At 38.4% G+C, this 23,650-nt stretch overlaps 1 protein-coding gene and 1 long non-coding RNA gene across 4 annotated transcripts; one reads left to right on the forward strand and one right to left on the reverse strand.

Moving 5' to 3' along the window:
- Positions 1–21: 21 nt before the first annotated feature.
- On the forward strand, positions 22–5,573 carry LOC146476475 (transmembrane emp24 domain-containing protein-like). 2 transcript variants are annotated; one of them, XR_014865575.1, is made up of 5 exons: positions 33–319; positions 1,718–1,907; positions 2,238–2,348; positions 2,853–3,401; positions 3,448–5,573. XR_014865575.1 is itself a non-coding variant. In XM_085114345.1 (4 exons), the coding sequence occupies exons 1-4, from the start codon at positions 134–136 to the stop codon at positions 2,975–2,977; spliced, it is 612 nt and encodes a 203-aa protein (XP_084970471.1). In that variant the 5' UTR covers positions 22–133; the 3' UTR covers positions 2,978–5,573. The 2 variants fall into 2 exon arrangements, 1 of the variants encoding a protein (XP_084970471.1); XM_085114345.1 differs by having other exon boundaries at positions 22–319; positions 2,853–5,573.
- A 5,342-nt stretch (positions 5,574–10,915) lies between these two features.
- On the reverse strand, positions 10,916–15,686 carry LOC146476476 (uncharacterized). 2 transcript variants are annotated; one of them, XR_014865579.1, is made up of 6 exons: positions 14,621–15,686; positions 14,128–14,243; positions 13,647–13,753; positions 12,449–12,532; positions 11,871–11,984; positions 10,916–11,721 (listed from the first exon to the last, which is right to left on the reverse strand). It is a non-coding gene; the product is annotated as an uncharacterized LOC146476476 (long non-coding RNA). The 2 variants fall into 2 exon arrangements; XR_014865580.1 differs by having other exon boundaries at positions 12,428–12,532.
- Positions 15,687–23,650: the final 7,964 nt, after the last annotated feature.

A 23,650-nucleotide genomic window follows, 5' to 3' on the forward strand; every position in this document is an offset into this window, starting at 1 on the left:
AACACGGGATAATCTCGACACTGGCGCATGCTCTTTATCCGTGTGTTCTTCACCGACGTGGCGTTTGGACAAAGGATTTCATGTGGAGAGTTCACCGGTTGAAAACAGCTTTATCCAGCCTTTAGGGACAATTATGGCTTCTTTTCGTTTAGAATTGTGTTCAATATTATTTGTACTCCTCTTTGAGGTCTCATTTGGCTATTTTATAACGATCGACGCACATGCAGAAGAATGCTTTCACGACCAAGTTACATCTGGAACCAAGATGGGTCTCATATTTGAAGTAGCGGAAGGTGGCTTCTTGGACATCGATGTTACGGTAAATAACACATTTCGAGAATCCAAGGGTTCCAGTATTAAATATAGTTTAGATATAACTGCTCAATAACCTCGGCGAATCTTAACAATCAATTTACCTGTATAGGCTCAAATCAAGATAAAATTTTTATCATGTGCAGCCTGTGTCATAGTTTCTCCAAAAAAACAAAAACGTTTGTCGTGTTACTGTTTCAATTTCCATTGATAGAGATTTTCAGAATGTCGCTGACATTTTCAGTAATAAACTAAGCTTATTTTGTTGAAATGTAGGCTACAGTGTTTAATTCATACATGTACCTACTGCAGTTAAGAAGCTTAACGTGTCTTTTAAGTGACTTCCAGTGAAAAGATGTGCCATTTAAATTTTACCCACCCACCCCCCTCCCCCCCCTCTCTTCTCTTTGATAAACCTCTGGGCCTGGTTGTCTAAGCCAATTAATGCTAATTCCCGATTAAAAATTATGCAAGGTTTTCATCTCGTTTATGAAAAATGTTTTTAAAAGCTAATTTCAAGCTTAAGGTAAAGAAAAGTCTAAATCAAAATTGACCAACAACAATATTTTCGAAGACTCTCTATTGATTAATCTTGAATCAAAGTTCAAGTTAACCCAGGATTAGCTTAATCAGGCTTTGAACAACTATGCCCTGTTCCCTTTATATATGGTATCTAAACCTTTTTGCATAATTGCAAACACATTGATAAGACACCCTCCATGGTATCGATGCTCCATATACTACAGACACCACATAAAATACAGAGAACAGTTTACCTAATGCCATAAAAGATGTGAAGTAAACGGACGTCTTCATTTGAAGAAATCACAGAATGAGGTTTCTTGTTGGGCAAAATAGAGTGACAGTAATAACTTAACAGGTGGTCGTAAACTAGGGTTCCAGTGTACATGCAGTTCTCTAATGGGAATGAGATCTAGAGGGAGGATGCTGGTCATCCGAGAAACACATCCCAACTGTGGATATAAAAATCTATTTTTCCTTTCTTACATTGGTGACCATTTACATGAATAATGAGAAAATTTATATTTGAAAATTCAGATATATTCATCATTCTTTTAGAAAACTTGCAAATCAATGCAGGTATGCGGCTAAGAAAAAGCTCAGCAGGCAAATTTAATTAAACCCCGCTGGCTCTTTTGAACTGTGCATGTTTAAAATTAGCCTGAAGTACTGGTGTTCTGTTAAAATTTCAGACTTTGAAATTCGTCAGTAGCTGGGCCTTAGAAACATCCCTATCAATGTGGGCTACCATACACATTATTATGGTCCACATTCCTCTTCCTATTTGATTTTTAGTCGTATTTTTTTACAAAGTTTATTTTATGATGTCAAGATGTATGCAGAATGTTAATATAATTTGCACCTTTTCCTTTTCGTATGTCAGATAAGAGGTCCAGATCAAAAAGTTATTTACACAGGAGAAAGGGAGACCAATGGAAAGTATGCATTTGCAGCATACATGGATGGGACATACCATTACTGTTTTAGCAACAAAATGTCCTCCATGACACCCAAAATAGTCAAGTTCTCAATGGACCTGGGAGAGCCACCTAAAGACACCAGTAAAGAGGAAGGTGAGAGGCATTAGTAGACAGAGAGACAGAAAAACTGATTCTTCAAAGTCCTCAAAATGGAACATTCTGAGAGTAGTGTGTGCCATTTTGAAGCAATTAAAAAAAAAGTGGCGCACAAACTGTCGTTTAAATTGGTGCATTCCGTTTGCAAAATATTGAACTGGTCAGCCAGTTCTGACAAGTGGAAGGTGCCCAAGGCACATTCAGTTATAATGGGTAATGTTAGTTGTTACTGGTTATGACTTTTAATGACAATCCTGACCCTGCTATTTTGCAACTACAAGAGCTGTCACAGAACAGGGTAACAATTTTATTTTCTGTTTTTATTAGGTGCCCATCATGATAAGTTAAGTGAGATGATTGGTCAACTATCTGAGGCAATGACAGGAGTCAAACACGAGCAAGAATACATGGAAGTTAGAGAACGAATCCACAGAGCAAGTGAGTAAAAAACATTCCCTTTCAGTAAAAAATGTTGTCATGGGTAGTTTTAAAGTAGCTTCCCTCATACATCTAATCTTTATCATTGTCCCATATGATTGGTCATACCACATTAACTTTTCATAGTTTTCTGTGTAAAATATTATTAATAGTAAGCACCCTTGAATTTCAGTTATCTGAAACAAATAATTGTTTTCTTCAATGTTAAAAGGAACAGAATTCTACAGTTTTAATTACTATTTTGTATTTACATGTACATGTATTTTCTCACTTGTTGCCCATACTGCAAATATTTAGTTTTTGATGGGACTTTATGTTCCTTGAAAAACTGTGATTGCATCTTGCATTCACACATTAAGTTAATCTTTATTCATCTCCACGTCTCCACATAATGCAATAGAATTCGCACATAATTGGTTTTACTTTGCAAACTTAATTATTCTTGCTGCTTCACTTGTAAAGAGTTTTTAGGTTTTAACAGTGTTTCTCTTTCTCACTCTACAGTCAATGACAATACAAACAGCCGTGTAGTCTGGTGGTCCTTCTTTGAATCCCTTGTACTTGTTGCCATGACACTAGGACAAGTTTTCTACCTTAAACGATTCTTTGAAGTCAGAAGAGTGGTATAAACTGTTGACGCTCATTTCTAGAAATTCAAAAACTGTACCATACTGTACAATAAGCAGGCCATGGTTGTTTGAGAGCAGATTAATTCTAATCTTGGATTAAAAGCATTTACACTTTCAATTTTATTTCCAACATTAAACATAAAGCTGGCAAAGTTGTAAAATTTTTGGCAAAAGAATGACTTTTGTTTAGTATTTTAGTTAACTTTTTTCTGTTTTGAGCATGGAACTACAGATTTCATAACAGTTTGCAACCTGTTACGTTCTGTTCACTAGTCTGGTGCTCTGACTTTTAACTTGTAAAATTTGAAAAATTGAATTGGCACTTATTGACTGATCAGCTTTATTTTGCTTTCAAAAACCTAGTCCAAACTATGTATCACAAATTATGTATCACAAAACCAGCCAGAATTGGATCTTTTTTGTAGTCTGTAAAGTACCTTTGCGGCCACTTAGGCCTAATCTTCAAACAGCAGCTAAAAGGTCCTAAAGTCAACATTCAAGTTCTCCTTTAAGTGGACATCCTCAGGACAAGGTTTATCTCTCCACCTTAGAGGTATCCGCTGTAAAGAGAGTTAAATTACAGACAGCCAAGTAAAATCTCTCTGGACTAGCCCACTTGTTGGTGTCTGTCTTAGAGTTTGTCTTATAGTGAGTCCAATGTACTGTTAGTCTACTGGGGCCAGCCAAGTGAATTGAAGAATCTTTGACTGCTTAATTAAAACACTTGGCACATTGGGATTTCAAAGTAATTGACTTTATTTTGGGTGTGTTTCTTGGGACATATTCCAGCTATTCAGAATCAAATTCCTCGAAATCTTTCTTATCCCAAGTCCAAATGTTTAATTTAAAAAAAATTCATTGTTTACAATGATGGGGTTACTTCACCCCATGCTACTGAAACCTGGATTGAAGGTCAATGATTACAGTGGAAATCTAGCTGCTGTGAACACCTTTAATTGCAAGCTTGTTTTGATGGCCAGAACTTTATGCTAAGGTAGGTTTTCCCTTTTCTAAAACCCCACTTTATGCTGAATATGTCCCAAAACAACACACCACTTATCAACTTTTCCACAATTATCACAATCTTTAACTGTTTTCGTTTTTGCTAACATAAGTGTAATTCAGAAAAAAAAAATATATCGAACATGTACCACATTGAGTCAAGTTTGAGTTTAGGAGGTAGTGAAAAAGTTACCTTAAATGATATTTGTTGTTCAAAGGTGTTGAAAAATTTAGCCCTCAAGTCCAAGAGTGTGGAAATTATCAGGGGTTACCTTTTAAAACATTTCTATTTATCTTGAACAAATTCATTGTTGGTAGTTTTTTATGTTGTCACTTTCTGTGCTATTCAAAGTGCAGGGTAACTGCACCTTTCAATAACATGCGGGCTCTGAAGTTTAAGATTCAACCAACTGCTACGTTTTTCACTTCCATCAATCATTCTAAGAAAACAAACGTTTGGCTGAACTGTGTCAAAAGGTCATGTTTGTGCGCTGTGATTGCCAGATTTCGATCGACTTTGTCAGTTTTTGTATTTTTGCAGTCAGTGGTTTGTCACTGTAATTATGATTGACAGCAGTAAAACATGCAAATTGAAGTTCAGAGTCCTTATGTTATTGAAAGGCACAGTAAAAAGATTGCACTGTGCTTCTTTTAGGCCATCCTCATAAAATATTACATTTCCCATTGTACTCTCTCTACTTGTGACAGTACATCGGTTGGTTAAAAAAATGAGACAGGCTGCAAAAAAGAAAGATAGAGAAATAAAATTCAAGTGCACCTTGATTTGTATATTCTCTGTGATTGCCATTTTGTACATTCAAACCAATATCATTCAGAAAGTGTTTGAAGACGTTATAAGGGCTGATCAAGATACCAGGGTCATTTAAAGGAATACACAAAGCATTTTGTAATTGGAAATCAGACTTCAATTGGGTTAGTTGGAAAATATCCTCCCTCGTAGATGCTCTTTTGGCTTGTCACGCAATCTTTCCTCGTTCTCGAGGAAAGATTGCGTGATGAGCTAAAAGAGTGTCTGCAAGGTAGCCTAGTTGGAAAATGGGAAATGAAAATTTTATGGGTATGGCGTCAGTCTATATCAACAAACAAAAATTTTATATGCACCTTGCCTGTTTCACTGTCAGAATTCATGTATACTAAGCAATTTTAGTCAACCTGATGTCTTTAAAATTTTTGCTGGTTGTAGAATTTGTGAAATCGTCCAAACTGGCCAGCTTTCACATTGACCAACCAAAAAATAAATGATTTTGAGTAAACTAGAGTACGTTATAATCACCCTATATTTTATTTATGGAAGCAAATACGTTAAGTCGTTTTCTTTTCTAACTTGGTTTAATTTTTGGGAACATTTCACCATGTCTGAAAATGATGAAATTAAAACCATGTAAATTTTAAAGGCGTTAGGGTAAGTTTGTCGTGAGAAAAATCCCTTTGAATGAGATTGTCAATTCATTGTAGTACTACTACAAAAGGCAGTGTGATAGGTATTTGAGAATGGCATCCATTTCATACTGGTTTATTGCTCATTTTGCCAGAGTTAAAGTTATTAAAATTGACAGAGTACTTTCAATCTTAACACTTTGTGGTGGTAGTTTTTTCTTTAGCAAGTATTGGCGGCATCTCAAAGACACAGGCAGTTAGTCAAGGTGGGACAAAGTAAGTAGCAAAAGTTTCCATGATTATCAATTACTTCATCCCACCCTAACTGCCCTTGAGTCTCTGAAGATGAACTGACAAGGCCTGAGCATTATGATCGGTCCTCGTGTTTGGGTAGCCTTATTCCAAGATCCAAGGTACAGGCTAGCATAGCAGATGGTATTGTTAAAGGGGCACTGTCACTATGATTTTGCTGGATTTTAATCAAAACGACACAAATATTTTACAAAGAACGGTTTTGCTGACATGAAATTGCTCTTAGAGCACCGGGAAGAAAATATTTAGTGAATTCTCGCAGGAAAAACTATAAAATTATCCGTTTTGAGTTATTTCTCCAAAATACACAGGTAGATATTGAAAAAATTGGTCAATTTTTTCTAGATGCAATCTATTTCTATCCTATCCATCCGCAGCCAAGGATAATTAATGCCAGTTTCTGTGCACCAATAGGGTTATTGTTAATAAAACTGAACCATTATGTCAACGATTCCACCTATTCAAATAGGGTTTTGGGCCATTCGAAGTAACACAAAAATCGGTGACACTGCCCCTTTAACACAAATGCAATGTTCAGCAGCAGATCCACTAATGTGGCTAGCATTTTTACGTCCTTGAGGCTCTTGTCACTCATTTACTCAAACTCTGCCTTTCAATAAACCGTAATACAGCCAGTCACATGATCTCCTGGGGGGGGGGGGGGAGGTACTCGCCCATATAAGCTATACTGGTATGTGCAGGGCCAAAGGGTATGGATTTTGAGCCGCTTTAGTCTGGAATAGGGTATAGATTCTACCCCATTTTGGTCTGACAGACTAAAAACAGGTATGGATTCTAGGAGCATCTTAAAATGGGTATGAATTTTAGAAGTCAGGTCTGACAACGGGTACTGGAAAATTACATATTTTGGTCCGAAATAGGGTCAGGGTTTTGAGAACTGAGCCATACACCCCCATCATCGGCATCCTTCCTTCCGATTAGGATTAGTTTTTGCTAGGCGCTATTCTTGTGAGGGGCAAAGGGGGACCAGGCAAGAAACAGAAATAACATTGCTAGAGGGAGACAGGTGGTGGACTACCTGGGAGAAGGGGGCACCTTCTCCCTTTCTTCTCCCTTTGTACCCTGGCTGAAATAGGATGTATGGAAAAATCTTTCACTCCTCGTGGGATAGTCAGATAGCTTTAAGTGTTAGTTGTCCCTAAAGGGGATGACCAAACCTCAAATTAGTTTTAACAGAGGAGACAGTTTTAATTCTATTTATAGTTACATTTACGACAGATGAGAGGAATGATTGTGAAACTCAAACTTTTACTGATTGAACATTTACTGCATTCTCTAAAATAAGCTGTTGATAAATAACTTAACAGATAACATAATTCTGCTACAAGGACTCGAGTCATAAAGACTGAAAATGAAACTAAAACAACTTATTAAGCAAAAGCTAGCTTAAAATGAAAGGGGGTTGTGGAACAACAGCTGGGTGAAAAACCTCCCCGTACGTCCACTCGCTCCTAGGAGGAAAACCCCGGGCCAGCTGAACCCCCAATCTAAGACCTCCCGGGCTGGGCCAAAATGAAACACAACATAGCTAATGTATGGAAAGGATTACTAGGTTTACTTAGTTTGCTTTAAGTTAAAAAAAATAGCATTCACGGACAAAATATCTTTCACTTGTTATCACTTAGCCAAAGAAACATGTCGTTTCCAACACTGAAAGGTTGAAACAACAAGACCAGCTGCCAGGGTTGCCATTCATCAGGATAAAACAGAAAAGTTTTAACAGGATAAAAAAAAGTTCCCTAGCTGCAGAAATAAATTCGTTCACAAATATTTTTGAAACGATATTACCTTATCCAACTCTTTTGCAAACCTTTTGGATAGAGGAAAATAAAATCCCCTGATTTGATGCAAAATTCGCTGAGTTTTCCGTGACCTTGAAAAAATCTTTCTTTTCCTGACTGTGGCAAACCTGACGACCAGTTGCACTGACTACCCTATTCCTGGTGAACACCTTTAACTCTTTCACTCTGGAGTTTGAAATTGGAAAAATTTATGTTGTTTTCTGAACTTAAAACCAGCTACACATTAGCCTTCATTGGAGTGATCACCCTCTAGGATTTAATTCACGTGCCCACTATAATAAACAGCACCAGGCCACAGAAAAGTGCTAAGTAGTAGCTTTCAATTGAATGGTCACACTTAAGGATTTCATCTACAGACTCGAAAATTACGACATCAAACACAGCTCTCAGTTCTTGAATCTGGAAGCGAAAGAGTTAAAAGCATAGAGAACTGATGTGAATCCATATTCACATCAAACAAATTTACTTTACATTATGCAAGCCTCACTTGTGAAACACAAAGCTGTAAAGTTTGTCAGTCTAACGAATTCTAGAAGCAGAAAAGTTAAAAAGAAACACGCAAAAACCCTATCTCGCGAAAGGTTAACAACTAGGAACATGTGTCTGTAAGCGAGGATTGGTAGTACTTTTTTAGTCGGTGACATATATAATATGTACAAAATACCTACTCCCTCTGTGCAAATCAAGGCCACAGACATCTTGCGAAGGTAGCGAAAATCATCCTGATTTAAAAATTCCATAACCTCTTGCAATGATTTTTCTCATTTTAGTAAAAGTAAAGGGAGAATTTTGACTCTGGCCTACAGTACATTTAGGGTTAAAATTTATCAAGTCGTACCACATCTCTATATTGTATTGTGTGTCTAATGCTAATAAAAATCTTTTAAAAAAAAATTTCACGTCTCGCACTCAAATTTTTTTTGCAATTAGACATGTATTTTTATTGTAGCGAAACTTTCATTTAAATCATATGCATATGCATATTTTCTCTCGCACAGTACAGTTCAGTATCACGAAACATACTTTACGTACTTAACTAATTAACGACCATGTGCGCACCCTTAAATCCTGCATTAATGTTATCACATCATTCTATCTTAACAAAATTAGTTATTTGCTAACACGTGCACTCTTCTAATCTTACTGCATCATCCCTTCTTAATTCAATTATAAGTTGTTTGCTAACACGCGCACTCTACTAATCTTATATAATCATCATCATCCCTTCTTAATTCAATTGTAATATGTTTGCTAACAAGCGCAAACTATTAATATTATATAAACATCACCATCCCTTCTTAATTCAGTTATAAGTTGTTTGCTAACACGCGCAATCTATTAATATTATATAAACACCAGCATCCCTTCTTAATTCAATTGTAAGTTGTTTGCTAACACGCGCTGTCTATTAATATTATATAAACACCAGCATCCCTTCTTAATTCAGTTATAAGTTGTTTGCTCACACGCGCACTCTACTTATCTTATATAATCATCATCATCCCTTCTTAATTCAATTGTAAGTTGTTTGCTAACACGCGCTGTCTATTAATATTATATAAACACCAGCATCCCTTCTTAATTCAGTTATAAGTTGTTTGCTAACACGCGCACTCTACTTATCTTATATAATCATCATCATCCCTTCTTAATTCAATTGTAAGTTGTTTGCTAACACGCGCAATCTATTAATATTATATAAACATCACCACCCCTTCTTAATTCAATTGTAAGTTGTTTGCTAACACGCGCAATCTATTAATATTATATAAACATCACCACCCCTTCTTAATTCAATTGTAAGTTGTTTGCTAACACACGCTGTCTATTAATATTATATAAACACCAGCATCCCTTCTTAATTCAGTTATAAGTTGTTTGCTAACACGCGCACTCTACTTATCTTATATAATCATCAGCATCCCTTCTTAATTCAATTGTAAGTTGTTTGCTAACACGCGCAATCTATTAATATTATATAAACATCAGCATCCCTTCTTAATTCAATTATAAGTTGTTTGCTAACACGCGCACTCTACTTATCTTATATAATCATCATCATCCCTTCTTAATTCAATTATAAGTTGTTTGCTGACACGCGCAATCTATTAATATTATATAAACACCAGCATCCCTTCTTAATTCAATTATAAGTTGTTTGCTAATACGCGCAATCTATTAATATTATATAAACATCATTATCCCTTCTTAATTCAGTTATAAGTTGTTTGCTAACACGCGCTGTCTATTAATATCATATAAACATCATCATCCCTTCCTCATACAATTATAAGTTGTTTGCCAACACGCGCAATGTATTAATATAATATAGACTTCATCACTTCTTAATTCAATTATAAGTTGTTTGCTAACACGCGTAATCTTTTAATATTATATAAACATCAGCATCCCTTCTTAATTCAATTATAAGTTGTTTGCTGACACGTGCAATCTATTAACATTATGTAAACATCAGCATCCCTTCTTAGTTTAATTATAAGTTGTTTACTAACATGCGCAATCTATTTATATTATATAAACATCACTATCCCTGATTAATTCAATTATAAGTTGGCTTTTAACACGCGCACCCTACTAATCTAATATAAACATCACCATTTTCTCTTAATTCAATTATAAGTTGTTTGCTAACACATGCACTATACTAATGTTTTGAATAAACATCACCAACCCTTCTTTATTCAATAACAATTGTTTGCTAACACGCGCACTCTACTAATCTTATAAACACATCTTATTGTAATATAACCATTTCTACTTAATTTATCAGGTGTTTAGTAACATGCGCTTTCTATTAATCTTATACAGTAATACCATCCCTTCTTAGTTCATTCATAGATGTTTAGTAGCACGCGCGCTCTGTTAATCTTATATAAACAGGGGCACTCAGTACTTAACTTATACAAACTTAACCATCCCTCCTTACTTCAACGACTTATAATTATTATAAGTTGTTTACAAACTCACGCACTCTATTAATCGTATATAAACATCACCATCCCTTCTCAATTTGTTCTCTGCTCGTTGCCACACACTATTAAATCTTACAGAAAAATAACATCCCTTCTCTATAAATTTAGTTGTTGTTTGCTAGCATGCTCTCTTATATCTTATGTGCACATCATTCTTTCAGTTATTTGCTAACGCGCGCACATCTTATATAAAGATCACCAATTCCCTTTTTCTTTGCTGACATGCACCCTTCCTTCCAATCCGATCGATGCTTATAGTCCCTTTTTGCAGAAAAATTTGATTAAAGTTTTTGCTAACACGTCCATGCTTTTAAATGTTACAAAAATATCACCTATTCTCACCCGTTTATGAATCAATTGTTTACTTACACTCACACTCTCCTAAATCTTCACCTTCCCCATGTCTTGATTTTTGTTTCTTAAGTCCTCTACATAATGCAAGTCGTCTTTGAACCTATTTTAACATTTAAAGTTCCCAACTCAGAGTCAAAATTCTCCCTGGATTTTATTAATTATCTCACAAATTTGATTTTCGGTTAAAATGTTTGCCTCACGCTTCAGGTAGTAAAAAAGTGAGAGAAAGGAGAGATTGATCTCTGTTCATTAGTATAAACCTAAAAGAAAATTACCCTAAACCTATCGTATCTTAAATCAAATTCGCACACTAAATGATATAAATAATTATTTTTGTTGAGTACCTTGAGTATGACAGTTTTTCACTGGCTCTGGCAATTATGAGCGTGCTACTTCTTTTCCCTTTGCCACAAAACGATTGAAATTATTGCCAAAGCTCCATGCAGAGAATAACCTAGTTTGTTTCAGCTTATCAAGTCATCTACCAGATATGTAATTACTGTGATTGCTGGTTGCGTATTTTTCTTTTGTGCATGGCTCTATTAATCGCCTTAGGAAATTGTTTCGATTGCAACCTTAGGGCCGCAGCTTGGCACAGTCTGTGTGTTATACTTAAGTTTTTCACACTCCAGTGAAGAGGTGCTCTACAAGGACTCAGTTAAAAAGATAAGTATTAAATATTGAACAATTTTACTAAGTACAATTATGCAAGACAATTGTTACTTTATGAGGAAACAAGAACAGCGTCTGGCCCATCATCCTGATCTTGTGTTATGCCTTCGTTTGAGCTGACAGAGCTTCGCATCTGGTGAACCCGGCCGACGATTCTTCCATAGAATTTTCAAAGTCCCCTGGGTCATAGCTGCATATAATGGTAAATTTAAGAATTAGCCTGCAAGCTGGGATTTGTTTTGAATATAGTTTGAGAGAAAGTCCATCGCAAACAATCATAGTTGGTATAAACCGAGAGAAAAACGTCTACTGTACATAGCAACACCGAAGGCCTCATACCTGTGAACCAATACCAGAGCAGCATTTTCCATGAATGCGGCGTTCGTTCTGTTAATTTGTACGTAGATAGTTCGTTGCTTGAAGTCATCCCTCCTCTCTCCCCTCAATTACCATCTACAAATTTTGATAATGATGTTTAATGGCGCGTTGTTTGAAGACATTAACTACGAATATTGATAGAAAGGGAATTGAATAGCTCCATTACTGAGCAGCGAAAATTATCCACACCGTCAAAGTAAAAAGAAATTCGGAATATAAGAGTTAGGCTTATATTTGTGCAAGGGGTTTCTTGGAGCTTATTTTTCTTGGGGGATTACTTTCGTAAGGGATCAATAATTGCTGGAAGGACTTTTTATTCCAATATTGGTTGAGTTTGACAACAAAAACATGGGCGGCTTAAAACACTAAGCTAAGATCGTACAACAGCTACACTAGTACGTTGACGGTCCGCGAGGGTTTGCATGTTATCGAGAGGATACTGCGACCCGGGATTTGGTGGGCTTTTTTTGGGGGGGGAGGGGGGGGGATTATTTTAATTTTCAAATGGGTTTACGTACATATCAGTCTGGAATAAGTACCTTTGAGTCACTTCTGCTCTTGTTTAAGCAACTACCATTGCGTCAACACAGCTGTCCTCGAGACGGAATCCGGCCTTTGTAAAGCTGTAACAACAACGATAATTGGTTAAGTTCTGACTTCTCCAACATGAATTTAAGCTAGATAACTGATGCAACTGACATTAATCAAGGCCAACATAAGCAAAGGAATTATGTTGCGGAAACATCAGAAACAGCTTTGCTTTTTACCCGTTTTTGCCGTTTGTGGACGCAGACTCGGCAACGTTTACTGTGGATGTTTACTGAATTCTTTACACGAATCAAACAAATCCTTGTAGCCGTGGGTTACCGAGCTAGTAGACTATTGAAATTTTGGAATCACAAGAAAATATTTAAGTGAAAAAGGTAATACACTCGGACCTAACGCTAAACTATAACAGCTATCATGGCTATCTTCCAGCAATAACTTATTTGATTCACGCAAGATTAGCAAAATATAGTTTTTTAGTGCCGGAAAAGGGGTGACATACAGTAAATACAACCCCATAAGTTTTTCTTTTTAACTTGATTGGCTGGGAAAAGCTGATTTTTGCTATAATTGGTTAGACACGCCACTACGTATTTTTTAACCAAAGCCCCAGCACTAGTCCACACCGCGGGTTCCCGCGCGCCGTGCGTCTTGAATTTCGGTTCTGTAATTCGCATCTCCTCTTTACATTCATTTTGATTCTTAATTTCTACTTTAACAGATTTAAATTATAAGTATCATAATTTAGAAGTGAAGGGCCATTTAACTTAATGAGAAAAACGGAAATACCCAGTAATTTTGAGTCATGAGCGTTGATCACTTAGTTCCTTGAACAGAGGCCAACCTCAACAATCGCAAACAAAAGCGGATTAAAAACGTTTTAATCAGGGCTCTCATGACGTACCTATAAATTCGCATCTTGCGTCTTTCTAAAGCCCTTTTACTTGAATTTTAATACTTCACAGCGAGTGTAACTACGCTTTCGTCGTTGTTCACTATTTAATCGGTAGCTTGTTTATAACGTTGTATCAACTACTCTAAAAAATATCTCACCAGTTCTGGTTCTCAACAAATAATTTCCGATGCGCGCCTTTTTAAAAACTCTCATTTCAGTGTTGAAAATCCTTGGGAAACGCGCGATTCCTTTATGGCGCATGGATACGAGTTTGAGTCTTGAAATCAGTACAGTACCTGTGTTTCACTATCATATTGAGTGATTATCCTTTTATCATCCGAACTTGCTGTCCACAAACTGAAGGACTCTGGAGCTGGTCGTCCTCATTTCAGGCCGCGTTGAACTGTAAGAATAAAGTTACAGAGGCATCATTATTCCTATCCTCAGTTGCTTTAGTTCTAACAAAACACTCTCACCTTTCCCGGATTTTAAAACGAGCATGCATTTCACTGATCATAACATGAGAAGGGTACAAACTTGGAAAGATCGCATCAATTTCATTTGAATTGAGGAGATTAAATACTAGCAAAATTGAAGAAGCGCATTTAAAATTCTTCTCCCCTCTGTGCCCAATTTCATAGATTCAGACAGTCGTCATATTACGTTTCAACCATTTGCAGATCAGGTAATGATAATTAAATGCAACAATGGGAATCTACTTTTACAAAGTGCCATGCATGTCAACCCTTCTTGGAATTGATGACCGCTGACTCGTACCTGTAATTAGTATGCATGGTTGCGAGTTTGAGTCACTCTTGTATCGAGGAATTATCCTTTTAACATCCAAACTGGCTGTCCTTCAAGTGAAGCTTGTCGTCATTATCTGCGTCGAACTGTAAGAATAAAGTTTGTTGAGTCATTTTCAGTTAGTTGCTACAAAACTTCCCCTTCCAACTCCCTGGGGAAGGATGACTTGATGCAAAGCGGATTAGTTTTTTTAAGACGAACATTTTCCTAATCATAGCATGAAAAGAAAGTAAATTTCAAAAGATGGACGAATTTTATTTACACCGAGATCAAATGTTAGCGTTAAATGAAGCAGTGCGTTGACAAAAACCGTCAGTCTTACGCCGGTGCACAAATTTCATAGGTCCGCATAGTCCTCAATAACATTTCAAGCGTTTGTTCTAGATCAGGTAAAGGTAATGTAACAATTGGGTTCTCCCATGAAAAAATGTTATGCGATTTCAATTCTTTAGAGTTAATGTACCTGTGATTCCTATGTCGTCTTCGCTCATCCAGCCATCCTATGGTCTGATTCCTAAACAAGACCTTTTGTACGGTAGGTAAGTGGAAGTTCAGGAACTGGAATATTCTTTGCTAGCTTCTGTTGCTTCTGTTCAATGTGTAGAACTTGGACTGCAAGCAAGAAAGTCAGTTGAACCCTCCTCTGTCTCCTTCTTCTTCAACAAAATGTAGACTCGCAACTTCTTTTCTTATCTGAACAATCATCTGCAACAATCCACTTGTGAATAAAACTGTTTACAAGATAAGGGGCAGCATATAAATGAAGTAAGATCATTGGCAATTAAGCACGGCCACAAATCAGTACAATTATTAAGCCTGCAAAAATTAATTTCATTAGTAATAATCAAAGATTACGAAGTGCGTTCGATGATCTCGATCCTAGGCTCTCTCACCTTTGCCAAAGTTGCTGATGATGACATCCTCCCCTGCAAAATCTGCGGTGGATACCAGATACGCGTTCCAAGATCCATTGATTCGTTGATTGTCCCATACAATCTCGACTCCAGACGAAATTAGGAGTGCGTTCTTTCTTCGACGAACGCAATTATCGCGCACGTGTCAGCTGCGCCGCGTACGTCCTCTCGCAATTGCAGGCGTTGCGCGGTTCACTCTCTCTCACACACTCTCGCGCACTCACTCCACAGACACACACAACTACTGACACAAACAACAAGTATAACAAATACAACAAACACTACATATATGGGAGAGGAAGTAATTAGAATCTGAAGACGGTAGGATATAGTAGCGTAAGGCTCTAGCGTTTAGAAAGAACAGAATTGAGCCTTGCATGGGACATGGTGTATGAGGAGAGAAAATTGCCCTTAGGGACGTCAGTTAGAAATTAAGAGACAAGAGAGGATTCAGAGTCCACACGAAGATTAAAAAGGTACTCTAAAAGGTAATAAGAAAACTCAAAGTGAATGATACAAAATCATATTGCATGATAGAGGAGAGGAATGCTATTAAGTTGGAACTCTAAAAGGTACCATGTGGAGTATGAGTAAGCCCAAAGTGGTACAATGTTGATTAAGCAGAGGGATTGTATTGTGTCCAGAACTACTGGAGACAGACGGTAGTGTCTTCTGGGATTCAACATTTTGAGCCAGCGCGACAGCCCGGCTTTGTTGTTGTTCTTGTCTTCGACGAAAACAACAACAAAGGCTGGGAAAAACAGAACAGTAATGTCCGCTATTGAAAGCAGGAACTTTCTCTGCACACGTTGCAACTATGTCGCTTCGATCTATGTAGTCTCCTGATCCATATGCGTCAATGAAGTAGAAACCGATATACATCTACGTACATTTGGAAGGCAATGTGGCTTTTTAAAGTCGCAGTCCATGACGCTTACAAGTATTTCAATAAGAAGAGCAAATACGACGAGAAGACCGAATGATGGTATAGCAAGATTGCAAAAGATGATAACGACATTTCCGCGCGATTACCGGTTTGTCGATGGTTTGCATAACCGGAGTCGATGAGCATGCATTTGCCGTGTAGGGCATGATAAGGTATCGAAAAAGATCGCAAAAAACGATGGATGATGGACTGCAATAAACACAGTGCGCATTTATGTACAGTTTGTGGTACCAACATCGATTGCAGAAAACAATGGACGATGGACAGCAATATTTTGAATACGGAGCGCATTTATGAACAGTTTGCGGCACCAACACCGATTGTACAAAGCAACGCGTGTAGATAGACCGCATAAGAGACTATAAGATTGCAGAAGACGATGGATGATGGACTGCAATAAACACAGTGCGCATTTATGTACATTTTATGGTACCAACATCGATTGCAGAAATCAAGTAGAAGGATCGCATAAGAGACTACAAGATGGCAGAAGACGATGGAAGATGGACAGCAATACTTTGAAGAAATACGGAGCGCATTTATGGACAATTTATGGCTTCAACATCGATTGTACGAAGCAACGCGTGTAGATAGATCGCATAAGAGACTATAAGATTGCAGAAGACGATGGATGATGGACAGCAATATTTTGAAGAAACACGGAGAGTATTTATATACAATTTATGGCTTTAACGTCGATTGTACGAAGCAACGCGTGTAGATAGATCGCATAAGAGACTATAAGATTGCAGAAGACGATGGATGATGGACTGCAATATTTTGAAGAAATGCGGAGCGTACTTATGAACAGTTTACGGCACCAACATCGATTTAGCGAGGCAATGCGCGTAAGACAGGCGGCTTGTTTGCGAAAGATTACGGATACGAGTCTGCGTTGATAAGGCGGATATGGAAATGAACTGCGGTACAAAATAGCGAATTACAGGTCGTATAGGAAATTCCGTGGAAAAACGCGCAACCGCACCGCCTGCATAACGATGGCGTTAAGCTCCCAATTTTGTGTATAACTTACCCAAGGGAATAATAGAAATGTGACAGAGAACAAAGCCGTTTACGGTTTACAGAAGATGATGATGCAGGTAGATGACCAGTGCGTGCGAAACGATGAGTGCCCACAGTTTTGAACAGATAGGCACCGAATTGGATTGCAAAAACGAAAATCATGCGTCTGGTCAGTTATAGGTTATATCGAAAACATCGAAAAACACGCAATTGTTTATTGCTTATAAGATATGTTGCATGCATGAAGAGTGAACAAGGCACGATGGAAAGGGTAGGTGGATCGAACTCCATAAGCGATGGAAGTTATACAGCCATTTTGCGAATAAACTGCAAATTTATAACGGACGAATGCACGCGCGTCTGTGTGGATTTAGTTCCAAAATGATTTGCACAACTGAAAGCGGTAAAAGAATCACAGCTCGTGTAGATGTACATGAAACAAACGCGCAACCGTCAACCGGCGTCTGTAGCATGCATAAGTTAACGCATGCAAGTAAATTGCGTACGAAACGTCTAATGGTATAGATGAGTAGATAAACTTGAATGTTGACGAGATTGAAAGCTCCGATTTGAAGCATGAGGTAGCAAAGACGATCGCAAAATTTGAGTGATTGATAGATTGTGAGTGTATAAGAGAAAAGCGTGAAGCATTTATGAGAGTGCTAACTTTCAGCATGGTCAGAACATCCATCACGTTACTTCTACTTGGTGCTCCGTGTTTTGAAAAAAATGTATTGGTTACACGACGACGAAAAGGCACCAAACTAGGTTGCGCAATAAGAAGAGTGAATGCGGTGAGAAGACAATGGTGGTAAAAAGATTGCAAAAGATGGTAACGACGGCTGCGCGCGGTTACCGGTATGTCGATGGTCTGCATAGCGAATTGATGAGCATGCATTTGCACACGGTACGGCATGATAAGGCATCGAAGACGATGGATGATGGACAGCAATATTTTGAAGAAACACGGAGTGTATTTATGTACAATTTATGGCTTCAACATCGATTGTACGAAGCAACGGGTGTAGATAGATCGGATAAGAGACTATAAGATTGCAGAAGACGATGGATGATGGACCGTAATATTTTGAAGAAATACGGAGTGTACTTATGAACAGTTTACGGCACCAACATCGATTTCACGAGGCAATGCGCGTAAGAAAGGCGGCTTGTTTGCGAAAGATTACGGATACGAGTCTGCGTAGATAAGGCGGATATCGAAATGAACTGCGGTACAAAATAGCGAATTACAGGTCGTATAGGAAATTCCGTGGAAAAAACGCGCAACCGCGCCGCCTGCATAACGATGACGTTAAGCTCCCAGTTTTGTGCATAACTTACCCAAATTAAGGGAATAATGGAAATGTGACAGAGAACAAAGCCGTTTACGATTTACAGAAGATGATGATACAGGTAGCTGACCAGTGCGTGCGAAACGATGAGTTCCCACAGTTTTGAACATATATAGGCACCGAATTGAGTTGCAAAAACGAAAATCATGCGTCTGGTCACTTACAGGTTATATTGAAAACATCGAAAAACACGTTATTGTTTATTGCTTGCAAGATATGTTGCATGCATGATGAGTGAACAAGACAAAATGGATAGGGTAGGTGGATCGAACTCCATAAGCGATGGAAGTTAGGCAGCCATTTTGAGAATAAAAGACAAATCTATAACGGACGAATGCACGCGCATCTGTGCGGATTTAGTTCCAAAATGATTTGCACAACTGAAAGCGGTAAAAGAATCACAGTTCGTGTAGATGTGCATGAAACAAACGCGCAACCTGTCACTGAACCGTCTGTAGCCTGCAAAGTTAACGCATGCAAGTAAATTGCGTAGGAGACGTCTTATGATATAAATGAGTTGATAAACTTGAATGTTGACGAGATTGAAAGCCCTGATTTGGGGCATGAGGCAGCAAAGATGATCGAAAAATTCGAGTTATTGATAGATTGCGAGTGTATACGAAATGATGGCGAAACATCGAAGGAGAAATCGAAGATGATGATGACTGAGGTTGAATATGGGACGACACAAACCTGCACAACGATTTCGAAATGAAGTAGTCGATGCCAATTTACTGTAGTCAGTATGTAGCTGAGGCGTTTGAAATCTGGACATTCCTAAGTATTCTTAAGACTGAGATGAAGCGTTGCTGATTGGTGGTTAACTTGGCTGAAAAGGATATTAGTAGCATGTCTGACGCAGCCAGGCAAGTGAGGTGCCAAGGGAAAAGGCAGTGAACTCCACCTAGGTTTCAGTTGCAGTTTGGTCCCATGAACCTTTGTGTTAGACATCTTGGAACTTGGAGATATCTAGTTTCTTGCAAGCTACCTGTAACGAAATAGTTAGTACAAGGTGATGATGATGATGAAGAAGGGGATGGTGGGGCTGGGAGTGACGCTGAATTTGATGAATGGAAATAATTATGAGTTTTCAGTGGCAACAAAACGACTCAATTCATAGCTACTGAAAACAGAGTTGCAGAAGGCTGCAATTTACAGTCACTGAGGACTGCTAGGGAAAGGTTGTGAAAACACAAGCACTCAGCTCAAACCCCTTAGGAGTAGTTTAAACCAAACAAGGCAGGCGTTCAACCAAGAGGATGTCAGTGAAACGGGAACCAGTTACACCTTACACTGAAAACGTTTTGTTTCCTTTCAAGCTCGTAATAACGTCATTCACTCACCAGGTCATAAGAGTAACTCAGTGTAATGATTGTGAACTAGACATTGCACAGGAATAGGACTGTCATTCAAGTCTATGGCAGTGAAGAAAAGAAAGGATAAGAAGACAAGCGAATTCATTCCTGGCATTGATTAGTGGAAGATTTAAGCGGTGAGGTGAACAACTCTCAAGTGGGAGACCTGACATACAGCAGCACCTGACTCTCCAGGTCGTGGGGCTTTGTGACCGTATTTTCAGTCGACAGTAGAAGAGGATTGAGCTGAGTTAGAGCACTTACAGAACTTTGAAATCAAGCACTTCCGGTATCAAGAAGAAACGAATGTAATAAGCCCGTGTTAAGTAAGGGGCATTTCAGAAGTAAAGGATAAAAAAACACCCAAGTTCAAAGTAAGTTATAAGAGGATAGAGCAAGAAAGCTGTTGTCTTCCCGTTTTGGCAGTGCAGTAATCTTAGAACTGAAGAAGGAACTTCAAGATGAACTTGAAAAAATAGAGCCAAAAACCAGCAAGGGCTGATAAGGAAACACTCTCAGGTCAGTTTGAATATCTTGGCAACATCAGGAAAAATTTGCTTTTAGGCAAAGATCATTTTCCAGAAAGCAGTGAGAAGTTACACAACTTAACAAAGAAGATAAACAGGAGCATGAGCGGTAACAATTAAGAATCTGAGACAAGTCAGTTTTTAAGATGGAGCAGAGAAATTTAAAGGGGCACAGAAAGGTTGACCTTTAAAGCCAGATTGCCGGGGCCACAAAATTATCAAGATTAAACTCTCACGGAAAGAATACTGATGAGAGTAGGAGCAGCAAAGAAAACTTTTTCTTTAGGAAAAAAACGAAAACGGAAATTCAATCGAACCATAGATAGACCAATTTACAAAGAAGTGAAGCATTTGGATCGGTGAAGACTTCAAGCCTTCACAGGCGCCATTGATAAAGCGTATACACAGTGGAAGAAAGGGGTGAAATGGGAAGACAGTAAGATAAAGAAATAGAGAAGAAAAGGGACGAAAAGAAAGAGAAAAGGAAGGCGGGATGCTGTCAAAAAGCAAACCATTAAAGGTGGAAAAAAATCCATGAAAGGGCTCAAGGCGTGTAAAAGAAATCTAAGGTGGGTTTTGAAAAGGGTTTGACCAGGCAGCGTTTAGACGTCGATGTAGCGACGAGCTGCAAAGTCTGAAGTGAAAAAGTTTATTGTAGACCACATGTGGCACCAGATCCACGTCACAGATGCAGAAGAGACCACAGCAAGTACAATCTGAAGTATGCATGAATACATCCGGTGAAGAATTCCCTTCCTTTTTAGCTTGTTTCTTCTCTCTTTCTCCCAGGTCAGTTAATATGTTTGTCGGTCTTCTGTTCTTCTGGAATTCTTCACACCTTCACAACTCTTTTGAAGGCCTTTGCTTCTTTCCTTGTGGTCTTGTGCTACAGCTTCCATGCAGGTTCGTCTTGTCACGGCAAAGTGGTCTTTATAAATTATTACTGTTTATTTTCCTAAGTAACTACTCACTAAAAGAGTACGCGACCAGTCCATGGGACGCAAGGTGTCGCATGAACCCCCGCACCACTCTGTTTAATAATAAATATAAAATTAAAAATAAACTAAGATTGAATCTCTGGTGTTCCCTGCGTTTGAGTCCAGGCGTTTCTTCTCCTGAATCTTCTCACGAGGACGGCTCCTTTAGATTTTCTTTGCTTCCAACGTTCTTCTTGAGTCTTCCTGAAATTGTCTTGGTTTCCATGGCTTGCCTTCCACTTCCACGTACAGCTTTTATTTGCCAGGATTCTTCTTGATCTACAATGAATCTTTTCTACATGAGGTGCAACCTGAGTGCGCGGCCGACCCATGGGATTCATGATATCCCATGAATCCCCGCTCCACCAGTCTTACTTAACTTAGAATTATATTGATTGTTGTGGCAAATAACAAATATTTCTAAAGTCCTCTTTTTCTTTCTGTCAACACTTCTTGCTTTGTCGTATCCTTCCTTGTTGCCTTTACCGATCTTTTCTGCCAGTGTTTCACTCTTCCCTAGTGTTGTCCGCGTCCACAGATGCGACGACTTTTTTGGTCTTCTGTGCACAGCTTCCAGTGTCACCTTCTTGCTGATATTTCTTGATCTTGGTTTCTGATCCATTTTTAGAGCCTGAGTACCACATTAAACAATCAATAAAAGGCAAACAGTGCGCGACCAGCCCATGGAACGAAAAAAATTCCATGAGCCCCCGCACCACTGTTGCAAAATCTTAACACGGAAACTGACTGTCTTTAAAGTTAAACTTGTGAATTCCAGGACAAGCTGTTTGGCTTCTTCAGACTCTCTTGCTCTTCTTTTACCTTCCGAAATTTCTTCTTATTGTCGTAGGCGTTCCTATCCTTCTTCTAGTTTGTGTTTCTCTTAGTCTTGCTATTTCATGTTTTCTTGGGTGTCGTTTTTGCCCCATCCCAGACTTCGCTGATGTCGCTGCTAAAGTGGACCGTCCAGACGGAAAAAATCCGAGAATACGTATTAAGGGGTTTGTCAAAAGTTGTCACTAGAGAGAAGGGTGGTAGAGAGAGATTTGGCACAGAGGCAAGGATCCACCACTTTGCCAGCCTCACCAAAATAAGAAAGCAACAAAGAATTCCTTGAGCCACCGTTCTACTTAGTAAACGTAGTTAAAGCCAACATAATTTTCACCGCACCTACAGCTCCGTGTCCTCCACTTCTTCTCCGCTCTGATCTTCAATTTACGATCATTCGCTGTTTTCAGTGCTTTCGTAATGTTGACATTATTCTTCTTGAGTTGCTTTGAATTTTTTACCAAGGCTTTGACTTTTCCACTGCGGTTTTCCTCGTCATGCTTTCTTCCTTCATCTTCCGAACATTCTTGCTCAGTCGACTCCGTATCTTTTTTGTCAAGTAGAATCACAGAAAACATCGAGTTACACGAGAGTGTACCAGTAGCAAAGACAACAGAAACTCCTTGAACCCTTCAGAGCAAACAGACCAATAGTTAGGTGAACAGAGCAAAAAGAAAAAGTAGCCAGAGGAACTAAGCTAGAAAAGGCAACAGTTCCTTGACTCCCTCTTCGTCCTCTTTCTTCTTCTTCCTTCCTTCTTTATCTTCCTCTTCTTCCCAGCTCTTCATCTTCATCTTCTTCCTCTTCTTCTTCTTCTTCTTCTTCTTCTTCTTCTTCTTCCTCTTCTTCTTCTTCTTCTTCTTCCTCTTCCTCTTCTTCTTCTTCTTCTTCTTCTTCTTTCTTCTTTCTTCTTTCTTCTTCTTCTTCTTCTTCTTCTTCTTCTTCTTCTTTCTTCTTTCTTCTTTCTTCTTCTTCTTCTTCTTCGTCTTCGTCTTCGTCTTCGTCTTCGTCCTCGTCCTCGTCCTCGTCCTCGTCCTCGTCTTCGTCTTCGTCTTCGTCTTCGTCTTCGTCTTCGTCTTCTTCTTCTTCTTCTTCTTCTTCTTCTTCTTCTTCTTCTTCTTCTTCTTCTTCTCAGTTGTTGTTGTTGTTCCTTTCTCTCTTCGTCTTTCCCTTCAGAGTACTCTCTGCAGTTCTCTGATTTTGTTCATCGCACTATGGTTTGGTGGCTATTTGATCGAAGTTCTTTCTTGCTCCTGAGTCTTGTAACCTTTTGTCGAGCTGATCTAACTTAATAAATACGCGCGGCCAGCTTACTGGATGCTAGTCATCCCAAGAAATTGCACACCACAAAAAACATATGAAAATGTTCCTTAAAACAGTATTGCATTCTTAAAGTATTAACTTATGTTAAACGTTATGTTAACATATACGCGACCAGCCCATGTGATGTCTAACATCACATGAACTCCCGCGTCTAATCTATTGATTAATGTTAATGATCGTTTGCGTTTATTGCTATTCTAGCTACCCTGTTCCACCCCAAAGTAACCCAACTACCCACCCCAGGGGAG

The sequence above is a fragment of the Pavona decussata genome, unplaced genomic scaffold (assembly GCF_977016875.1).
Source record: "Pavona decussata unplaced genomic scaffold, jaPavDecu1.1 SCAFFOLD_76, whole genome shotgun sequence".
Lineage (NCBI taxonomy): Eukaryota > Metazoa > Cnidaria > Anthozoa > Scleractinia > Agariciidae > Pavona > Pavona decussata.